The sequence below is a fragment of the Pholcus phalangioides genome, unplaced genomic scaffold (genome assembly GCF_987345545.1).
Source record: "Pholcus phalangioides strain wild (caught in Gottingen) unplaced genomic scaffold, Ppha-v1.0 ptg000007l_1, whole genome shotgun sequence".
Classification (NCBI taxonomy): domain Eukaryota; kingdom Metazoa; phylum Arthropoda; class Arachnida; order Araneae; family Pholcidae; genus Pholcus; species Pholcus phalangioides.
In genome coordinates, this window is record NW_028301600.1 from 35,220,434 (window position 1) to 35,243,241 (window position 22,808).

General features: G+C 34.0%; 1 protein-coding gene across 2 annotated transcripts in view; it reads right to left on the reverse strand.

Moving 5' to 3' along the window:
- LOC149085230 (glutamate receptor 1-like) overlaps positions 1-22,808 on the reverse strand; it is a 171,676-nt gene that overhangs the window by 61,944 nt on the left and 86,924 nt on the right. For both annotated transcript variants that reach the window (XM_089233110.1, XM_089233111.1), the window contains exons 4-9: positions 11,367-11,617; positions 6,136-6,300; positions 5,756-5,956; positions 5,432-5,539; positions 2,380-2,490; positions 2,018-2,233 (exon numbers count right to left, since the gene is read on the reverse strand). In XM_089233110.1, coding sequence (XP_089089236.1) covers positions 2,018-2,233; positions 2,380-2,490; positions 5,432-5,539; positions 5,756-5,956; positions 6,136-6,300; positions 11,367-11,617 — 1,052 coding nt within the window. The remainder of the gene's footprint in view (positions 1-2,017; positions 2,234-2,379; positions 2,491-5,431; positions 5,540-5,755; positions 5,957-6,135; positions 6,301-11,366; positions 11,618-22,808) is intronic.

Genomic DNA, 22,808 nt, shown 5'->3' on the forward strand with positions numbered 1-22,808 from the left:
CGTATTTAGAATCGCAATTTCTCGCATTTCCCTTGATGCGGTATGGTGAACCCGAGTATGAAGGCGATATATTAATATCAACTGTACATCAACTGAATACTTTTTCATTCAAAGTTGGAATCAAATTATCAAGTCTGCCTGCAGGCCACCTATGTCATCGTCACGGACCATAGTTTGAGAAACGCTGAGTTAGACTATAAAAACTTCAATTAGCCTAACATATCTAAGCACATACTTCCTATGTTACGTCCAAAGTCCCAATTATAGACCATCAAATATGTTGTCTTATAAATTGCTTACGAACCATAGTTTTAAAAGAATGAACTACAAATATATCATATATCCATCTTTATCCTCTTTGCTGGAAGAAGATGAAGAAGGGGGTTTTCTAAATTCGACCCTTAAGGGGGTCAAAAAGGAGAGTTCATAGAGAAATCAAACCGAACCAAAACCTCTGAAGCTATCATCATGAAATTTGGTCAGAAGTTTCTTTTCATGACAAAGACTAACTATGAAGGGGGTTTTCGAAATTCAACCGCTAAGGGGGTCATAAGGGGGTTCAATAATGGGGGGGGGATCGGATGGAGAAATCAGCTGAGCCGAAACCGTTGAAACCAAAATTCAATCCCCTGAGAAGGGGGGTGGGGAGTTCAAAGATTATATGGAGCAATAATCGCTGAGTCGAAATCGCTGAAGTTGACTAATACGAAATTTAGTCAATAATATATTTTATAAAGTAGATACCAACTAAGACTGGATTTCCGAAAATTCATCCCCCCAAGGGGGTCATGAGGGGTTGAAATGTTACATGGGGATTCATCGACGAGTAATTTTCATATTACCAAATCCACGCGACGATGCTGCGGGTAACAGCTTATGGTCCACAAAAATGGTTGGACCATAGTTGAGAGCAAAGTGCAATTTTCTGTTATTTTTCCTATAAATATATTTATACGCACGCAACAGTAAAAATTTTTATTAAACATATGTAAGTACTTTACTATTACCTGTAATATACAGAGCATCAATAGCGCAGAACAGCTTGTAGTAACTTGTAGCCGAGAAAATTTGCCACTTACAAGATAACGTGAAAAACACAACCCCCAACTAACAACTGATTCGCAAGAAAGTATCGGAGAGAGGGCGTCCTAACCACGTCTCCGTATTACACTATCTATACTCTTTGCTTTAGTAATTAAATTGTCCATTAGATGTTGTTAGCACGGGCGTTTGGACCATAGTTGTGTGAAATTACGGTACTACATTTCTCTACCATGCTCGACTAGTTGAGAATAATACTGGTAACTGTGGTCCTGGAATCTTGCCAAAATGAATGATCAGTGACATGAATCATAATTATTTTGATGTTTTCTACTATGCGGGGTCATTATGTTTTTCAAATATTTTCATGGCACACTGTATGTTTTTTTGACATTGGACACGCACGATTTTTATGCATGCGAATAGGGTAGTTTAACCTTTTTACTTCTCAGCACATACTGCGTATGCAATATTTTATGCTATCTCAATTTCAGATAAATGGATCGGAAAATAGCACTCGGTTGACCGATCATGAGTTTTTCAGGTTTCTTGTACAAGGCTGACATATAAGCAACAATTAAACTTGTAAAACAATGACTTGTACAACAATTAAAATGAGAAGACCATTTGAAAGCGTGAGTATCTTCTATAATGTGGTTAAAAACCATTCATTTATTTTTCATCGCTTAATAAGAAAAGAATACACATACAAGCGTTAAGATTTAATTTATTAAATGGAATTCTCTTTGTGATAGATGATGGTGCAGTGAAGAATGTTTCACAGGCATTCGCAGCAAATGGCTATGTTCTCGTTCACAACGGGAGTTACTCGTAAACAGATAATATTAATTTCGTCAAAAATGAAGAACGGTGCACTATACCATCCAATTCATTCCAAATTATACATTTGGTCATTGATGATTTGATTAATTTCTTAAATAAATGCGCTAATATTTTAAGATCAACGTAATCTTACTTTCCGTATAAGCTCTCCAACCATTCCATTCCAACCTGCTGGGGAATTAATGTCCAGTCCACCGTAAGCGGAATCGTTCACAAGCTTCATAACGTAATTTATTTTGAGGTGTTCAGCTACGAGATCAGCCAAATCTTTACAGTACCCTTCAAAAACATCATTTCCTTCCAGAACCTCTCCAGGTTCAGCTCGTTTGTACATCAGATAAGGCTCTTCCTACGAGTGCATATCAAAAAATTGAAGAAATGAAATTTTTATCCCTTTTTCTCCAAACTTTTGTGAATTCAATTGTTTCCTTTTTAAAGAAAACTATGAGTGAGACAAAAAAGTGACTAAAATTACTGAAAATCATCGAAACTCACCAATATGCTAGTAACTATGTATGTTTTGTTTTCAAAACCAGTGGGTACATGCATGCGTTTGTACTTTGGAGGGAATAACTCAATTCCACCGACATCTGACCATGTTGCTATCTGGAAAATTGAAACTTTAAGAACTACATATCACTACTTTAAAAAATATTTACATTTAACTTTTTGAAACAACGATGTTTCAAATACAATTTGTTAATTTATAGCAACAAATAACATTAAAACACGTAAAATGTGAAATACCGGGTGATACAGAAGTCCGGAGATGTATTGAAAAAATATTTGAAAAAAGCTGTTAAAGATACAGACAAATCGCTTGAAGAATTTGAAAGAAAAGATTTCTCTAAGTTTTTTTTACTTACTACAAAAATTTATACATGTGAACCTCTAGTGACGGGGAGTATACCAAGCCTATATAGCATTTCTTGCCATGTTATTTCTAACATAGGTGTTACAAAGAATGAAAGTAAGGATGCAAGTAAAATAGATCTAAGTGAATAAAAATGTTTATTTTATAATTTATTGATTTTTTTTCTGTTGAGCTGTTGCCACTAAATTTTTTAAATTTGTGTATTTTTTTCATATATCTCTACTTGCATTACATTCTGGGTGATCCGGAAGTCTGGATCTGTTCGAAAAAAAATGAAGGAAAAAAAGCTTTAAGGTAGAGACAAACAAGCTTGAAGAATTTGAAAGAGAAGGTTTAAAAGTTTTTTTCTTACTTCTCTTCTTTATAACACCCATGTTACAAATAACATGACAAGAAATGCTATATTGGCTTGACATCCTCCGCATCACCAAAGGTGCACATGCACATGTACAAATTTTGTAGTGAGTAAAAAAAAAACGTTGAAAACATTCTTTTAAAACTTCTTAATCCGTTTGTGTCTATCTTTAACAGCTATTCTTCAATATATTTTTCAAACAATGTCGGACATTTAGACCACCCTGTATATATTTATAATGCGGGTATCTTTCTAAAGATAACCATATTAGACCAAGTAACATTCTGGATGAAAATAAGTTTTCACATATGTGTCAGAAACAAAACAATCAGTGGGATATAACTTTTGTAGCAGAAAAAATAAGACGAAATCAGAACAAAGCAAACAGAGAATGGAACTGACAATTTCAGGAAAAGACCCAGTTTCCTGTTCGCAACTAACACATCTATTCTCTAAGAATTTTGCTACGTTTCCGGAAACTGTTTGCTTTGCAGTAAATACATCCGGTTCGGAATCGAAATTCCATTGTGACCAGAAAATGAATTGCTGCCAAAGTAGTTTTTGTCCTTTGCGAGGGATCGAATATATGTATACTCTACACGTGTCTATTCAATGAAGGGAGTTTTATCTCTCAATAACACGTTAACCATCTGTTTAACTTTCAACACCTGCGACGCTTTGTGTCAATACCAGAAGTGGAGTTTTTTACCACACAGAGACATTCAGCTGAAAACAGCTCAAGAAATAAGTTCTTAGTTCTCTAACAGCGTCATACTCTGAAACCATCTGGAATTCTGGAACACATTCTTTTGGTAATAAATTTGGAGAGCGGATATATTTGTTTCATAACTGACAAGAATCCCGCTCAATTGAAGAATTTTCAATGACATTCGAATAAATATGAAAAGAAAGGTATTCATAAGTGTTTGTAACTTGAGAATATCATGCCCTCTGTTAAATTTTACACTAAATTCATCAGATTCATGCCCCCGCATCCTGCAGCAGCCCCCCCCCCCCCCATGTCACTTTACCACACACCAACCTTGGTCAGAACGCCATAGGGCAATTTCCAACTGATGAAGTTGGGTGGGAAATGAAAGCATCTAGCGGTGTTCACCCCAGGTTCAGTAGGTAAAGAACTTCTTTTCTATGCTTTTTACCCCAGATCGAACCCTTGGACCTTAACAGTAACCTTCATGATGGAAGACGAGCATTTTTCCACTACATCACCCGGATGCTATGCTAGGTTCCTAGGCTGGAAGCTGTGGTAGGCACCATGACAAATTTTTCAAGGGCCAATTTGTAGAGAATTTATGGAGTGAAAAAAATGATAAAAACCGTCTCGGTCAGCCCCACTCTTGTGAGGGCCCTCATCAGATTCGTTGCATTTTAATATAAAGAGTCTGTTGAAAAATTCGATAACTAATTCTAAGAATTTCATGGAGTGTTTTCATATACAGTAACAGTTCGATAAAACGAGTACGGCTTATAACGAGAATCTAGCTATAACGAGGGATTTGCACGTGATTGCAAAATAGCTAATGTTAAAGATGAAAAAAATATTCTATTACGGCGAGTTGAAAATTGGAGAGCATTCGCTGTAAATCACGTCAAAAAAATTCTCAAAAACACCAGTTTTTCTTTTTCTCTTTTCAAGAATTCAAGATGATTATGCTTATTACGGCACATTCTTTGGTAACTATTTACTATTAATGATGGACATAGAAAAATGAATTTTTTAACCTATTTCTTCTATTTTTAGGCTTCCTCGCCAAAAAACAAAGGACATGCGATGATTTTATTCTACTTTTGTCTATCCCAGTGACAAAGAGACCACGGAACCAGAACTTACAATTTAACGTCGTTTCCGAATAACTGAACAAATTGTGCTAAAAAGGCTTTCCGATTGGCGAAAAAATGTTAATGCGCCCATACAGCTATGAAAGGGAGCAGTGATGTAATAATTGAGAATTTTAGTTGTTAGGTTGGTCGACTAAATCGGTTTGATGATAAGAAATTCTATGTAGAAATGACTTGGAGAATGAACAGCTGTGAGACCAAAAATCAATTTCATGTGACCGGAGTTCTGTTCATTCATTAACATAGGAACAAAATTTTCTAAAAGAAGTTTTAAAGCAGAGAAAGTATCAATTTTCTATTCAGACAGAGCAAAAAGTTTAATTCGCTTACAATGATAATTTCGTGATAACGACAATTATCCTATTGATTGTAAACTGTCGTTATAACAGAAATCTCTTGCATTAATAAATTAAATATGCGTGAAGCGCTTATTAACACATATGAACATTTTCTTATACCTTTGTCATAGCCGTATTGATTGTCATTTCTGCGACGTCTATGGAAAAGTTTTTTCTGTACCCACTTTCGTCAAAACTTATATTTCCAGTCAGTCCTCGAATCTCTGTCTGTGGATGAGCTTCACGGTTATTTGTGCAAAATATTTTTCAAAATTAAAGACAATATCTCAGAATAAAAATAACATTTTTTGAGGAAAAATCACAAATAATATGAAAATCATATCCGTAAAATGAATATTTCTTCAAGTTTTTCCTATAGTAAATATATATATTACAAAGATGATTATTAATTACAGTAATTACTGTTTTTTACACTTATCTTACTTTTCGAAAATAATTGCTAATTTTTTCTCCATGTTCCCAAGGCATCACTGGTGTTTTACGGCAATCTATACCTTTCGTTCCGTTATTGTACACTTCTCCTCTCCGAAAGTTATTCCGGAAAATATCAGGACGTTTTTTCAACAGTCGATTATAGGCATCTAATACCACTCTCGTACCATCGTATGTAAGAGCTACGTCAGCCTTGAAACAAAAAAAAAAAAAAAAACAAACAAACAAAAAAGACCAAAAGTTTATTATCCGAACACAGATTTTTTATTGATTCAAACGGCTTAGCCTATGAACATAAAAAATCAAACACATACACACACGCACAAAAACGGTTATTGAATTCTTTGGGGAAAAAAATCAAATTATTTTACTGAAATGTACTCCGATCCAGCTCCTGGCCATCTATGTGGATCCAAATGCTTCCACACACTTAAAAACTGGGAAATTTCTTGCCCTTGAGGCTGAATTATTCTGAACCCAGTAATATTAATTGCCCCGAATTCTAAAACTTCGTTGTTCCAGTATTCATCCATCACCTGAGGAAGAAAAACCGAGAGAAAAAAAATAAAAAATAGTATTTCATCCGAAAAATTATGATTTTAAAAATTTAAATAAAAATATTACTTATTTATTTATTTATTAATCTGATGATTTTTCTATTTGTAGTTTGCAAGGTTCGTACTTTTCGCCGTTACAAATAAGAGTACGAGTTTCATTATCATCACTAGCGAACAACATAATTTTTTTAATTTTCTAATGAGGATAAAAAATTCTATCCAATTTGAAAGGATAATAATAAGGAATAATTAGAAGAAAAAAATAAACCAGTAAAAATTTGGTAAATTTTTGCTGTTAAAACTCTTATAAATATAAATATTTAGTGCATTCGAATAATAAAAATTACTACTTTTATTTTTTCGATCATTCTAATTTGAAACATGGTAGAGAGAAACCTGAAACCTCTATTTTTATAAAAATTGGTTTCTTGCATTGACATTTGTATCGTATTTAAAAATGAATATTATGTCTAAGAAAAAAGGCATTAAAAAATCCTTTTCGTGGGGTAAATTTTTTTTTAATTTTATGACACTGAATGTTCAGTCTCCAAACTGGTGCAGGCTACAGGGTGACTTCCGAACACATTTTGAGCATTTTTTAAATTGCAACCATATTTTTACAACGAAAGGTTGGTGAACGAAAAGCAGAATTACAGCTTATAGGACACCCTGTATGCATCATCATAGAAACAGAAGAGTAAAATTTGCAATTTCGTCTTATCTATAATCAAAAGCCTTTTTTCCAGGGATAGTATTGGGGATTCACCCTAGAGAAAGACCACTGCAATTTGCGATGCTTCGTTTCTCAATATTCAGATTTTTAGTTTGTTACAATTTTTTACGTTTCGAATTACAGCAAAACCTGTCTTTAACGGAACCTGTATTAAGCGGAAACCTGTCTTCAACTTAAAGAAAACATTTGGTCCCGTGAATTTAATGCCAAAATACATATTAAAAAACCTGGATTAAACGGAACCTATCTAATGCGGAATCGGAAAGGAAAATTGTACCCTCTTAACGGAAAGTTGCACGACCCAGTGCACCAAGGGTTCATATAAAATGTTAAAGTACTCTACGGAAAATTTATTATTGCAATCTCTGCTTGCCAATGTGGGTTCTTCATCATCCACCACGACATTAGCAAAAACTATTTCTGCACTCGATGTTGTGATTTTAATAAACAGTACGTAGTAAGGCAGTTACTTCCTGAAACTAGCAACATCTTTCGGAAAAGTAGGCTGTTCCACGGGAGAAGTCAGTGCAATGGTTGAATTTCCAAATGATATGTAAGACGTACAAAATTTCATGCAAGCTGCTTTCTGTAATTGCAGTACTGAGGGCTGCATAAACAATGTACAAACTGAACCTGACACGGCAAGTTTCGACACTCTCATGGAAAACTTAAGAGAAAGTCAAAAAGAAGAGGATGAAGATGAGATAAATATAGTATTTTTTAAGGAAAAACACTGTAGGGTGAAGTTTTATACAAGATGCTGTAAAAACCTTGAAAGAACTGCAGTAATTTTGCTTTACAACATGATGGCTTGGGCAGTTTTTGTAAGATTTCTGAAACAAAACTGTTTACCGAAAGTCAGGAAGCAAAGGGTGGGAACTTCATATAGAAAACTCTTATTGAACCACTGGAAAAAATAAAAAAACATTTATTTGCGGGACTGTTTTCAATTTTTTACTCACTCTTCGGCGATGCGAATAGTTAGTGTATATAATGGACTATACATATTGTAATGTACAGTATGTGTGTATTTCTAACAAACAATGTATCATATCAAGTGATAATTACAGGGTACATTATGTGCGCACACATTACACTTTACTTAATTTTAAATTACTCATTTTATTTCAATTAATTTTTATTTTATTTCAATATTATACGAGATCGTTGCATAAGTTTACACATTACGTCAATTGAACCCCTATTAAGCGGAAACAGGTGTTCAACGGGAAAAAAAAATTCGGTTCCTTGTGATTTCGTTCAAGAAAGATTTTACTTTACTTCTTTTTTTAATAGTGATAATTCGATTCTGCCTCCTTTTTATTAGCTAGAAATATGATTCTATTTTATATTTTAGACGTATTTTACGTTATATTTTACAATAATTACATTGAGTTAGAGTATGCAAGGATTATAACTCCTAAAATAAGCTTAGTTCCATCAATACAATTTTAATTAAAATTTTCATGTTTTCTATGAATTCTTCAAAAGCTCAGTTGTTCTTAATTTACTTATTGGTATTCAGAATACATTCGCTAAAAAATTAAATTCAAATCCACAAATCTATTCCAGTCATGTGTAAAGTCTAACAGAAATTGATTGGCTTTCTTAGAAAGGCCCTGTCTCTGAAGGTGTTTAAAATCCAACTGTGGGCTTCCATTGCTCTCAAACTTTCGAGCCTATTAGTGTATAATGTCGAGTTAAAAACTAGAAAAAGACATGTTTTCCAAATAAACCCTTTAAATAAACGAAAGAAGCTCTCAAAACTAATTTTAATACCTTTTCTGGACATATAAATTCAATTCGGTTTAATATTGACATCTCTGTTATTAACATTACTTAGTGATCAAACAGAAGCTTTTAAATACGTAAACTTTTAATTACTGACATCGAATCGAAAACGCAAAATCCTTTGAAGCTATTCTTCATTTTTCTAAATTTTAATTAAAAGCACATTTTTCAAAAGACGAAAGCTCGAGGCTTCAAATTTTATGATGGGAAACTATTATTCATCACCTTTTATCCAACGGATACCTTATCAAATTAAAAGATACTATTTAAAGTTTAGTGGCCTTGTGAAATACCTTTCGTATAGCAGCATATTTTAATAATTGAAGAGAATGTGTATCCGTTATGGGTAGAGGCGGCGGTATTTTTCGATGTATATAACAAAATCCCCACGAGGGATTTAGTTTATTATCTATTCATTAGCTTGTCTTTTACGTACTTGTTGCCCATCGTGATTTGAATCCAATTTATCGACGTTCAAGAGCGGAGCTCTCTTAGTACTACGTCTATGAATCGTTGATCACGTCATTAGAGTGCCTTCATGCGTGATTTTCAGACCCGCATTGCAGCAGCATGTGAACGACAACTGAAGTTCTTATTGCGAGATTCGTGTTTGCTTAAAACATTTCGTTTCGATTTCCGTATTTAGATAATAAATACGAATTTTATCGGCGAATTTACTGAGGAGTTCCATTCATTATCTACCTCTCTCCGCTATAAACTGCGGCAATTTGTTCAGATTAGTTGTTTAAGAGAACTTTGGATGTCATTTTCGTGACGTGAATCGTCAATTTATTAAATATTGTTTCGTTTTAGTTGCGTTCTAAATGCCAATCACGTGATATTTGCATGTGTAAAACATGTAAATTATTTGATTCAGGTGAAATAATTGAAATGTTTTGTTTTCTTTCCCAACCATAAGTGTATATCGAGTAGTGAAATTTTTAAGTGTGCTCAAGGGTGGCTCAAAATGATATTTTTTGTGAAATAATAAATTCACATTAAAGCGCTGTTACTTGAAGTAAGAATATGCGTTAGAGAATGATAGTTTGGTTTCGATATCTACTCTTTTTAAGATTGTAATGGATGCATTGTTTTCCCATAAAAGCCCCCCATACGATTGAAGGACTCGGACACTAGCTAAGTCTAAAAGTAACCTGTGTGCTTGTGAGCACATACATTTAACTTCTAACGTTTCTGAAGACACATTCTTTGACAATTCCAATAATGCCCAATAATGCTTGCTCCAATAACACTTCATTGAATCCTACAGTTATACATGATAAATTATTCCACCTTATCGACACATCATGAAAAAGTTCGTCATTTTTCATACTCTAGTCCAGTGTTCTTCAACCTTCTTACACCTGCGGACCAGTGAAAAAAGTTGAGAAATTTTACGGACCTTCGAAAATCAGATAAATTATTCGCAGACCTGCCGATGTATAAGCCAAATAAACATGTTGTTTCAAAAAAACATCGCCAAAATGAAAGGGCAATTCAGGCATACGACAACAATCCAAAATCACATAGGAACATAGATGCGCAAATCCCATCCGGTGCCGTTACGGGAAGTTGTTGCGTCCCGATGTCCACTTGTAAAGCAATCCCGATATAACGATATATGAAAATTTGATAGGACTTGGAGAGATAGAGATTTGTCCCTCATATAATTTTTCTTATGGGATTTTTTAACAGGACTCGTGTACTAAACACCTGTTTCGTCGCCTAAGACTTGGTAAGAAGAATCGTTGAGGCAGCAGGACGTGTTCGAGATACACCTGGTATTTTTGTGAAGCTGCTGCGTCGATGTAATGCGTGTGCCAGTGCATTTAGCAAAAACATTGAACATCTACTTTAGTAGTATTGTTCCTAAATAAGTATTGTAGAATGATCTTCGTCGTCCTTGTATTGCGTATTAATTTGAATGACGTCTGCTGCTTTCAGATGTTTTTTGCGCACCTATGTTCCTATGTGATGGGATTGTTATCGTATGCCTTGAAATGCCCTTTCATTTTCGCGATGCTTTTTTGAAAAAGCTTGTGTAGAAATGGTATTCATTTTATTCAATCTAAAAATATGTAATGGCAACATTAGATATTTTTAGAATGAATTGGAGGGAAATGTTCCGCAGACCGGTGATTGAACTAGTGATATGGGTTCTAGTCCATAGAAAGAAAAGATACATTTTTAATTGACATCATGGCCCAAATATCGTAATTCACTTATGAAGTAAATTTAAAAAAAAACCTATATATGTATGTATTTAATAATATATTTAAGAATTATATTGAAGATTCCGACATTGGGTCTGATATTTCTCTAATCGATATAAGCATTCTCTAATGAGTACAAAGTAAAAGAAAAGAACTCAGTAGTGCACCACAATGGAAATGCAAGCTTGATATAATAATATCTAGTTATATTCAATATGCTTCAGTGGAAGAAAGTAAATAAAATAATTGAAGCAAGTAGTTTTATCCATGATTTAATTAGTCTTGTACTAATTTATTTAGTTACTTACCAAACTAGTTAGCAGAAAGTGATAATTTCTTCTTCCCATATATATATTTCGGACATGATTAACGATTATTGATTTACTAGTATCAGCATCACAATCTAAAACAACATATTTCTTATTTTCGGGATTATTAGTTTCGATGTTGCGCAAAAAATCGCTGGCTTCGGTGGAATTCGCTACTCGTTTTACTATTCGAACATCTAAGTTATACGGATCTGTGGTTAATTGGTAGATGTGCTGAAGTTTCAGTAAACCTATTGTAAAGAAGAAAATCGCACATTATATTCTTCCAACATAAGTCGAATAAAAAATGTTTCTATAGCAGAATCAATCTTCATAATATGTCATGTACATATAATATACAAGATGGATTAACAAAGGAATATAATGTATTGTATCGTAATCAACCTTTCCGAAATTACCAAACAGTAGGAGATGGAACGACCTATAAAGTGTACAATTGTAACATGATAGTACACTCACGATCCATAGAGATACATTCTATATGTCGTCCTTCCCTGACAAACCCATGCTGTGAGGGAATGATTGATGATTCGAAGGAGGGGACATGGGTCATCAGGTTTAGATAATACCAAAGGCATTAACTTTCTCCCCATTCGGGAACGTGGCATTCTGCTTCATCATTCACTAGACTAAAATGCTCCACATCATATGGCTTGGATTCTAGTTGGCAACATATTGGTAACAATTTGAAAAGAAAAGATACTCAAGAGAAAATTCATTTGCCATTATCAAAAATAAAAGATTTGCGGTACAATTCTATATCATTCTTCTAACTCGATTTTTTTTTTCACATTGCATTATACCGGGTGATTTCATAACTCTCCTTGCTGCATTGTACTGGTGAACCGTTGATTCTAGTAGCATACTTCCAATTAGAAAAGAAAACCTAATAATGTGTAGAGCTCGGATATATGCCATTCATATTTCAAAGAGCTGTATGGTTATTAAATAAAGTATAAAAAGTAACTTTTTATATGAACACCCTGTCTGCGAATACCCAATTGAAAATTTGTTGCCCTTGATCTATCAACGGTTCGACAATAAAATGCTGCAAAGGGAATTATGGAATCACCCTGTATTTACAGTAATATGCGTAACAGTTTTTTATACACATGTGTCATATAATTTCAAACCTCGACATATCGTACCCCTAGTACTAGAAGCATGAATTTGCAATGTCTTTGGGGGACGTGAAATGTTTGATGAAAAATGAAAAGCGTGAAATGTTTATGCTACCCATGTTACTCAATGGAAGTTATTTTCCTAAAATGTTTCGTAACATGTTTCAATAGGGATACACATTCACGTTTCAGGCAAAACTTAGATAGGAAAATAAGGTATTCAACCAGCTGATGAAAAAAAAGTAAAATCTGCACATTCGTGCTTCTGGTATGCGGGAGATTCCAAGCGTCATATAAACCAAGTCATTTTATAAGAAATTATAACTGGTAGTTCACTTTGAAGAAAAGGTATCCTACAGTGTGTTTGGTATCATAATGATTGATAAAAAAGGAATACTTCATATCCCTTGGAGTGAACATTTTTTTTCCTTTACTGGTGGGCCAAATAGAAAGGCTGGTGCGCCAAAAACCCAACTAGTTAACCTGTTAAAAAAAGGCTAGATATAAACAAAATAATGTCTGCTTTGGAATTACAAAAAATTGGGCTTTCATAAGAAAATCGGTATTTTCTTTTAAAATAACGTTTTAATACCTCTTAACGGATACCTCAATGTGATTGACCTGCGGGTTACTGGTTGGGAATGCACACACACACGCAGTCAAACTTCTAACGATTATCTAAATTTCTTCTATCACACGAAGGATATTTGGCCTATGTAAATTTTGCATAGTATTTTTTTATCCCTCAAAATGCACCTTAATATTAAAAACAGGCAGTATACCCCGTTGTAAAATTGAATATCAAGGATATAAATATATATCCAAGTTATATACCATAAAAATTTAAACGTAGAAAAGATTCTATGCTTGTGTGTGTTAAAATGAAGTAAATACGTATATTTTTTCTCGAAGATATCCACCTCGTTGGTATGTCAGACGTTTAGTTAGGAATATCTCCGAGAGATGGCAGCAGCAATGTAGCCTGATTCGAACGATAGATTACTTTTCTTTATAATAAAATATATTTCTTGTGTGTTACATATCAAAAAATATATAAAATTTTTCGTTTGGCACATCAAATGTCAGTGTGAAATATATATTTTTACTTGAAAAATGACAAGAATATATACATATTTACATTCCAATATGAATTTCGTTTATAACCTCTTCGCTTCTCTCCTTTTTAACTGTTTTAGATAGCTTTAAAAATTATTCTTTTTACGATTTAAAAGCCGAGGAACACATTTGTGTACCTAATGCTCCTAGTAAAGATATCGACCAAAGTTCGTTATTTAACGAATATTTTTTTTCATTTTAAAGGGCACTTTTTTTATGTACAATAAACACAATTCAATCAAAGAATTTTTTAGTAATCAGTTCGCTCAAATGCGAAATTTCCCAAATCATTTAAATATCTAAAAAATTATTGATCTACCACATTAATTTTATTCTGTGAAAGTAGTTGGTATTTAATTCATCAAAGGTGATGTCACAATATTGGGAATCGAAGTGAGGTAGGTATAACAAACAGATTCTACTCGATTATGTGATAAATAATGTACACTAACTTGGAATATGGTTAGATGAGCATATAAAGATAAGCAAATGTAATGGACAGAATCACAGTTGAAACCTAAGTTAGAATCAAAAATTATCGAAAATATTCGTGGCGTGAACATTTTAAGGTGATGGAATTATATATATACGGGGTGATTATAAAAAAACTATCCCGACATATGGGCCCCTAACTATCATACCATTCACAGAAACTGAATGAAATTTTGGCATAAGGTATTTTGAGGTATGCGCTCAAGAATGATATGGAAAACAACAGTGTCACTCTAACAGTTACGGTTACAGTGAGAAAATTTCGAAAATATCAAATGGCAACGCCAAGTTTTTTGTATTGGAATGCGATCTCCATACTGAAAAACACTAAATAGCGTTGGAATGGCACCTGTAGCACGAAAATCCCCGGAGCTAGGCAAGGAAAAAGTAAAAAGGACTTTGCCGTGCACCAGAGCATTAATGTTCGTTTCATTCGTCACACCGTTTCTTCGGCTCAGATCCCAGCCTGATTAGTCCTCCACAAGGTCATGTGGAAAATTTGTGAAACACAATAAAATGCTTTATTTCATGCTGCTTCTCTGTCCTTATTGGTTGTCCTCACTTTTAGACTATCTACCGCCGGTTATTTTCATGCTACAGTTGCCGTTCGAACGCCATTTAGGGTTTTTCACAATGGAGATCACATTCCAATACAAAAAGCTTGGTGTTGCCATTTGATATTTTCGAAATTTTCTCACTGTAACCGTAACTGTTGGAGTGACACTGTTGTTTTCCATATCATTCTTGAGTGCATACCTCAAAATACCTTATGCCAAAATTTCATTCAGTTTCTGTGAATGGTATGATAGTTAGGGGCCCATATGTCGGGATAGTTTTTTTATAATCACCCTGTATATTGAAGTGCTTGCTATAAAATTCCAAAGTGGAGTCATAATCGTGTGTAATTTAAAATTCTTAGATCATAATTTGTCTAAAAATATTCTTAAATTGAATGAACTAAGTTAACATGATTGAATTTTTAACACAGCCTTTAAACTTCGTAATTTTGATCATGATAATTCCTTATTTGACGTGGTATATGGAAATATATATATATATATATATTTATCTACAATTGATACAGAGAATCCTCCGCTGGCGGAAGAAAATCCCTCAAATATTGGTAATATTCTTTTTTTGTCATTTTCAATATATCACTATACAGTAAAATAAATTAATCAGTTGTATCAACACAATTGCAGCTATGTGTACTAAATTTATACCTCACCACCTCGTAGTACAATAAGACCTTGAATAGAACAGAACTTCATTGATAACATGGATGCTTTACGAATGTCCGTTATTAAGTAATGTGACGCTTTTACAAAAGGATTGCGTGGAATCTAACGATTGTCTGAAGCAAAGTTCAGAACCAATAGATGTTTGACAGTCCGAGTGGACAGTTGGGCATTTGAAATGATTCTGCAAGATAGTGTTTTGATAGCTATTATATGTAGAGACAATACTGTTCCAGAGTTTAATAGAACTCTCTTGGAACTATAGAACGGTTTTGTCCGAGGCGTTCATAGATTACTGCTCGTGATTTAGAATGACCCGGAGGCATCGTAGGAAACGCGTGTGTGAAAAGGGACATAAATAAACTTGGAGAGAGTCTATCAAACACATTTCCCATTCACAAAGCAGTGTATTGATTTTGTGGTTAGATGCAACACAGAGCGTTAACAAATTCCAGGGACAAGTTCGTTGCATTAATGCAATATCAAATTAGGTCTGTCGTCGTTTGTTTGTAGCTGATGGCGCACAATCCTACAAATCAAAATAGCTTTAACACTTGGAGGGCCGGACTATACGTTATACATATAAGGTCTAACGGCAGTCATTTTTACTGTTCCTTCTTAGTAAAATATACTTAATCACACTAAATTTTTACAATAAAAAGTGACAAGCATTGTCTCACGTGGTTAATTTTTTTTAATTTTGAAGAAATTCACCTTCCCTTAAGTATACAGGGTATCCATAAAATGACTCTCCAACTTTAAATATTAAAATATAGAGAACTTCTGATAAGATCTACAGTGAAAAAGCGATAGATACAAACAGTTACATCACATCATACATTTGTCTATTTTGATGGCGTGTACCTTTTTATATGTGTATCGTGGTCCTTTCTATTTAAACTATTTAGTTGTTCGTGCACGCTATGGATAACATATTATGTTACCATATAAATTTTCACATTGAGAAAAAATTAGCGCACTACTAAAAAAAAATATTCTTTTCCAGAAATTAAATTATAAAGAGTACATTAATTTAAAAAATGAATGTTTGTCTTTCTTTATCATCAGCGTTATCTGACTCAGATCAGTCACTTTCGGAATCACTAATTTATCTTTCGGGTGACTGTAGTAGAAGCTCGTGATATTCATTGTCAGAGTTTGCATCGTCTTTTCGGCCTCAGATTCATTGTCCGAAATATACATTTAATGGAAGGTTAACATAAACACATGAACATTACAGAATTAGATTAAACTGTTATCTAATCTTTATTAAACTTTTTCCAAGTATTAACATTACAAAATTACAATTGTATGATGAGATAGGAGTTATCAAATTTTGGCCTCTAAAATGCTGTTGTTAGAATGAAATACTTCATTTTATTTTGATTGAAAATAACAATGAAACATTTTGAGAAAATCAGGAACACCTTAAACAATTCACAAAAAACGATTGTTTCGCGGAACAGAATTTGAGAGATTCTACTCTAAAGTGCTTCAATTGAGACACTGTAAAGCTTGAACTACCCGGTATTAAAATATATTTCTTACTATCCATATAACTTTTGTTGAATAATTGTGTAAGTGATACCACAATATTTCAACTTTGTTAGAAAAGTGTGTTTCGATAATCAAGGTTATTTTTTTTTAAACTGATTAAGTTAAAAAAATGGAAAATCATGTCTCGAAGATGGAAAGAAATTCGTATGCATTAGAACAAATGCAATATTAGGAATTGGATTCCTCACTACCAGCTCTGAGGCTGCAACTTTGAGACTTACGGTAACTTCAAAATCGACCGGCACTTATATTCGTACATTGTGGTTTTTGTCTGCACTTGTCTTTTAGATTAACAGTCACATTTCAGAAAATTAGCCACGTGACAAATTATTTGTAATCAGCACCGAAAAGTATAAATTTAAATAATATCCATTAGGTTTGCAGTAGTCATAGGAAACGTATGTGAAGTGTGATTTTCTTTTGAACACATTGTGAACTGAAGAGATCCGTGTGATCCAAGAAATACTTAAAGTTACATATAAATAAATTCGAGATTCAAACAAAGTATTATGGTAAAAGTTAACTGCAAATATACAGTAAACTCACTCAAAAATGAAGAATAATCTAAAAAAAACTATTTTGCAACATTCGATGAAAAATACACGTTCTCAATTATGAAAACAATAAATAATAACAAAAACTTTTTGTTTTTCAAAAAACCGTTATGAAAAAACATTGTAAGCAGGGAAACGCTTTAAACTGGAAATCTTGATGAGTGTTAGTAAATGTTGGGAAAGACCACGAAAAAATTAGTTGTACACAGCGGGGAAACGTTCTAACCGGGAACGTTATAAGCGGGATCTACTGTAATAGTAGTATATATTTTAAACTCGATTAAATAGAATTTTTATTGTCCATAGTATTGGAAATTATATTACATTCAATATCTAGAACAAAACATCTTTCTATTCTTTCAAAAAGTTAGTTAAAAATGAGAACTTTGAACATTAATCAAATACGAGAGATAAGAAAAAATATTTTTCTACCACGTTACTAAAATATAAAATGTATAGATACGAACACTCCGATCCATAAGCACATTAAAAAAAGTAAATTTGATGATTTATACTCATCTTTTAAATATTAATGAGGAATACATATCACGAAATATCATTAAATAATTGAAAAAAAAGTATAAGAAGATCGAAATGAGAGTAAAGAAGGTAAAAGAGAAAGAAAAAAGGTATTTCCGAAACACTTATTTTCAACAAATAACGTGAGCATCAAAATATTAGATCCGGAGTTTTAAATCGATGCGGGAAACCACATTAAAGCAACTCGGGTTCGCCGATGTGCAGTAATGCATTTGAAATTCCAGTTTTACTGCCTAATTAACTTCTCTCTGCGAAATGAATAAACAACATTTTTTCCCCTTCCTCCTGAATGATAACTTTTCCCTAGTTTTGTCTCTTTTTTTTAATTATATTCTTCAAAGTCCTGAAGGAAAACGAGAGAAAATTTAGAAAGCGGCGAATTCTAAAAGAAAAAATTTATTTCTCATTGAAAAATGATTCGAAAGAAATTCGTCAATTTTTCGATTTTTCGTGTCTTATTTTTTCCAAAGTTTTATTATTTAAATATTTATATTCTTTAGGGAATTTTTGAAATCTACCAACCGTGATGAATAATGGAACTCTACCGAGTGTACTAATGCCCTTTTAATCTTTATTTTTAATGGTTACGAGAAACAAGTTCTATATGTATGTACGAGTATTGCTCGTTGTGGGGATGAATATCGAAATCGCGTAAAAAAAATTAACAGAATAATTGTGTGTGTCTTAAGTTGAATTGTTTATTAATTTAATTGTCTCAGGGAAAATTATGGAAATAACATTAATTAGAATAATTTTGGTTTTTTTCGGCCGGTTGCAGATTCTTTGCTGGAGTTGTAATGTGAAGGAATTTCAAATTTTAAACATTTCAAGCACAACTGTGGTAGAAAACTTTTGAATTTTTTTACCTGTACAGATATAACTGAGTTATGCAAGAAGTTTTCTCAAGAAATCTCATCTTCAGATGTCTGCATGCTTGTTATTACTACTTAACCATACAAGTACTTCGTACGTATTCCTCTCCGGAATTTCTAATGAATTGGTACATGTCGCAATGTATGTTCTGAGTGTATGTATGGCCCCTAACGTATTTACGTTGTCAGAATTGCAGGTTCATGCTTGCTGAGTTCGGGATTGCTTTAGAAGTGTGTGACGCAACAACTCCCTGTAGCGGCTCCAGATGGCATTTGCGCACATTCTGTGTGATTTTGGCTTGTTATCGTATGTCTAAATTGCTCTTTCAGTTTGGCTTTCTGAAACGCCCTACATGCAAATACAAAGGTCACAACAGGAAACCTGCCAACTCGGTGGTTAAGAAAAAAAAAATTGATAAATTTATGGGTGTCCAATAGAAATTTAAAAATTTAGCATCTCAAAATAAAAGGAACTTTCATGAGAAAAAAACTAAAACCAAAAGCAAAGAATTCCGGTTAGTTTTCGTATTCGTTTCCCAATATCGGAAGTGTTTGCTTGAATCGAGTGTTTGAACTATGTAGATCTTTTGTGTGTCATTTTTTTTAATACTGAGTAGTGATTATTTATAAGAACTAATTTTATGTGAAATATGAAATGGGAACGCACACTTTTTAATTAAATAACTTTAAAAAAAAGTATAGATACCTGAAACGTTCTACAATTCTGTTCAAGGCACGAAGTACATATTCGTATAGCAGGTAGATAAATGGGAAAAAAGGAGAGAGGACTTTTATGTACATAGCGGAGGCGTTAACTACGTTCTTGAAAATTTATGGTTGAGATTAGGGTGGATCAAGGCTGATCTCAAGAAATGTGTATCAAAGCTGGAAAAAGAATATATATGGTTACGATACCGTATTTTTCATTCAGTAAGTAGGATTCCCTAGAAGGAAAGAAAAAGTTTACCGTCGAATCTTTCATTCCTCTGCAGTTTCCGTTTTTTGCCACTCGCAACAGGAACGGAAATGAACGGTAGTAAAACTTTTAAAGGAAGTCCATCCGAAAAGAAACGTAAAAGTATTTCTCCCACCGGCCTCCTCAAAAAATTACACATCTCCCATTTCTTCGTATTTCAAAAGAGGAAACCGTGCCAAGTTGCAAGAAACATGCCTTGTTGTAACTGAAAGTTAAGTATGAAGGGATTTCGAGTAAAATGCAAAACATTCCTGTTCAAGATGTTCCAGCATTAGGTTTCGGTTTCATTTCTGTATTTTGTTTTGTTTTTTCGGGTGAATGAATTTTTTTTTTCTAGCAAAAAAAGAACAACATCTAACAATTCAAAAACATTTTTTTTAATATTCTGTTTCGGTTACATTCCTTCTCGATCATTTTTTGCCGCTCGTTGCGAGACAGAGTGAGTTTGAACGAGTTTTATAAGTTGTCTCACAGTGATAATTTCGAGTATGGAATTTTATACGGGGAGTGTTCTAATGAATTGTTGGGGCCAATCGCACAGATTTACGAGAGTGGTGTTGCTGAGGGTGTCGTCCCGAGGGTATGGAGGCTTGCCGATGTTGTTCCGATGTTTGGAGGGGAGGGTGGTAGAAAGGCTGTGTCCAATTGTCGTCCAGTGAGTTTGACGAACGCCCTCTTGAGAATTTTGAAAATTCTTATCAAAAGGCAATTGGTGTAGTGGATGACGAGAATACAGTATTGTCGGGTAATAAGCATGGGTTCTGGAGGTGTGGCTAGCCTTCTTCACTTCTGTGATCGCGCGACTGAGGCTATGGGTATGGACAAAAATGTAGATGTTGTTTATCTTGACTTCCAGAGGGTATTCGATAGTGTCCAACATGCTAAACTCTTGAAGCATTTACATGAGATTTGGATTGAGGGTAACTTGCTGAACTGGATAGGTTCGTAGTTAAAAAATAGGTCGCAGTGGGTTATGGTGACGGGGAATTCTCTGATTGGACAGGCGTGACAAGTGTAGTTTCTCAGGGGGGGGTGCCGTTGGCCCCTTACTTTTTTCACTTTTTATCGATAAACTTGATCAGGGTATCGCTGGGATTATTAATGGGTTCGCAGATGATATGAGTCTAGTGGGGGATCATCGGGAATCAAAGCGATAGGGAGCTGCACCACACCAACTTAAACAGGATTGGAACATGACGTTTAGCGTTGACAAAGACATGGCAATTTTGGTTCGAACAACCTACGTTTCTATTACGAGTTGAATGGTGTCACTATCCCGGATGCAACTAGGGTCACCGATTTCTTTATTCTCATTGACGAGTGGATTAGGTTTTCTGAACATTGTTCAGCGGTGGTCAAAAAGCGTTCTCGTGGAGTCATTCTTCCATTTTTCCAAGTCTTAGTTCGTCCTGGACTGGAGTTAGCTGTGGGGTTTTGTAGACCATACCTGTAGAGGGACACGCATTTGGTTGAAGGGGTGAGGAGAAGAGCTATGCGTGTCCTGGTTGTCACACAGGGGGGAGGGGCTTGAGTTATGCAAACACCAAACATGACCCCGCTCTGTCCTTTGTGGGATATAAGCAGGTTACCTTATGACGTGACTTTGTTAGAAAATTAAATAAAAAACTTGGGGCAAATCTTGATCATTTGATCATTTTTGTCGCATCACGGTCATTTTCTGCACACGAGGGCTAATTAGACCGGGGCCACAATTTATTGCCGACTTTGAACGGCAGGCTTGTTTTTATACTCATCGGGTTGGTAAGCTAACCCCTCGTTGGACGCTCCCTGCGGTAGCAATTTTTTGCTGCGGTCAAGTCGCCGTTTTTGTTGTACCCCTGTGTCTGAAAAGTTTACTGACAAGGACGAACTGGGTATCGAATTCGCGACACCTCTAAATATCCTTTGGTACTTTAGGCGAGTATCTTATCGACCTGGGCTACCGCGCCCTGGAGCAAATCTATCGATAGCATTTTTATAATTAAGCATGCATGGTTCTATGAGTGCAAGCCGGACACCCTGTACTTCCAAAACAGGTTGAGAAGTTTTCTGGATGAGACAATAAATTAGATTTTATATTTCAGCACTTTTATTTGTAAAATTTGTTTATAAATATATCAAATTTATCGGGAATAGTCCATTTCTCGAGAAAATGATGCTCGATTATTTTCCGTACAATATTTAGGTACACTATATTGCCAAAAGTCTGTGTCTGTTTTTTGAACTTTAAACATTTTCTCGGATTTCAAGAAAAAAATACTGGAAAAAAATCGCTCTGAAATTTCTGTCACGCGAACCCTATAGAGGGTTGTGCTCACGATTTTCAGTGAAAATTTGGTCACGAGTGACTTTAGCGGACCGAAGAAAAATTGAATAAAAAAAGTTTTTTGTCAACCCATATATTAAAAAATAATTATATATTAAAACTAATATTGTCCAAACTTTTTGCAATACTTGGATTCATTTTTGTGTGAATATCATGAATATTCGCGAACAAAAAAATGTTTTCTGCAAAAAATTCAATTTTCATCGCGTTTTTTTTAAAAATATCATGAGGATTTTCCAACAAATTTCATGAAATTCACAGAAAATTTGGCACTATACATGAGATACCATGTTTAAAAATTTAATAATTCCTCATTCAATGAGATAAGAGTGTTTTAATAAATAATTTTTGTTTGCGCATGCACAGAAAATGTCTATTTTATTTCTTGTAATTTTATTGCCAGATATATAATGCAACTTACACAAAAAAATTCAGTTGGATGTTATTAAAATTCAGAAAGCTATAGCGTTGCTGTTATTTAAGTTACCGACTGAGTACCTGGATGGTATGGAATTTTCGACAAATGGGTATTACGATCATTTTCTTTCATTTGATTATTTCCCCACAGCTTTATGCGAATGAACGAGGACGTGTCTGATGCTATATAAAGGAAACGCTTGAACATAACA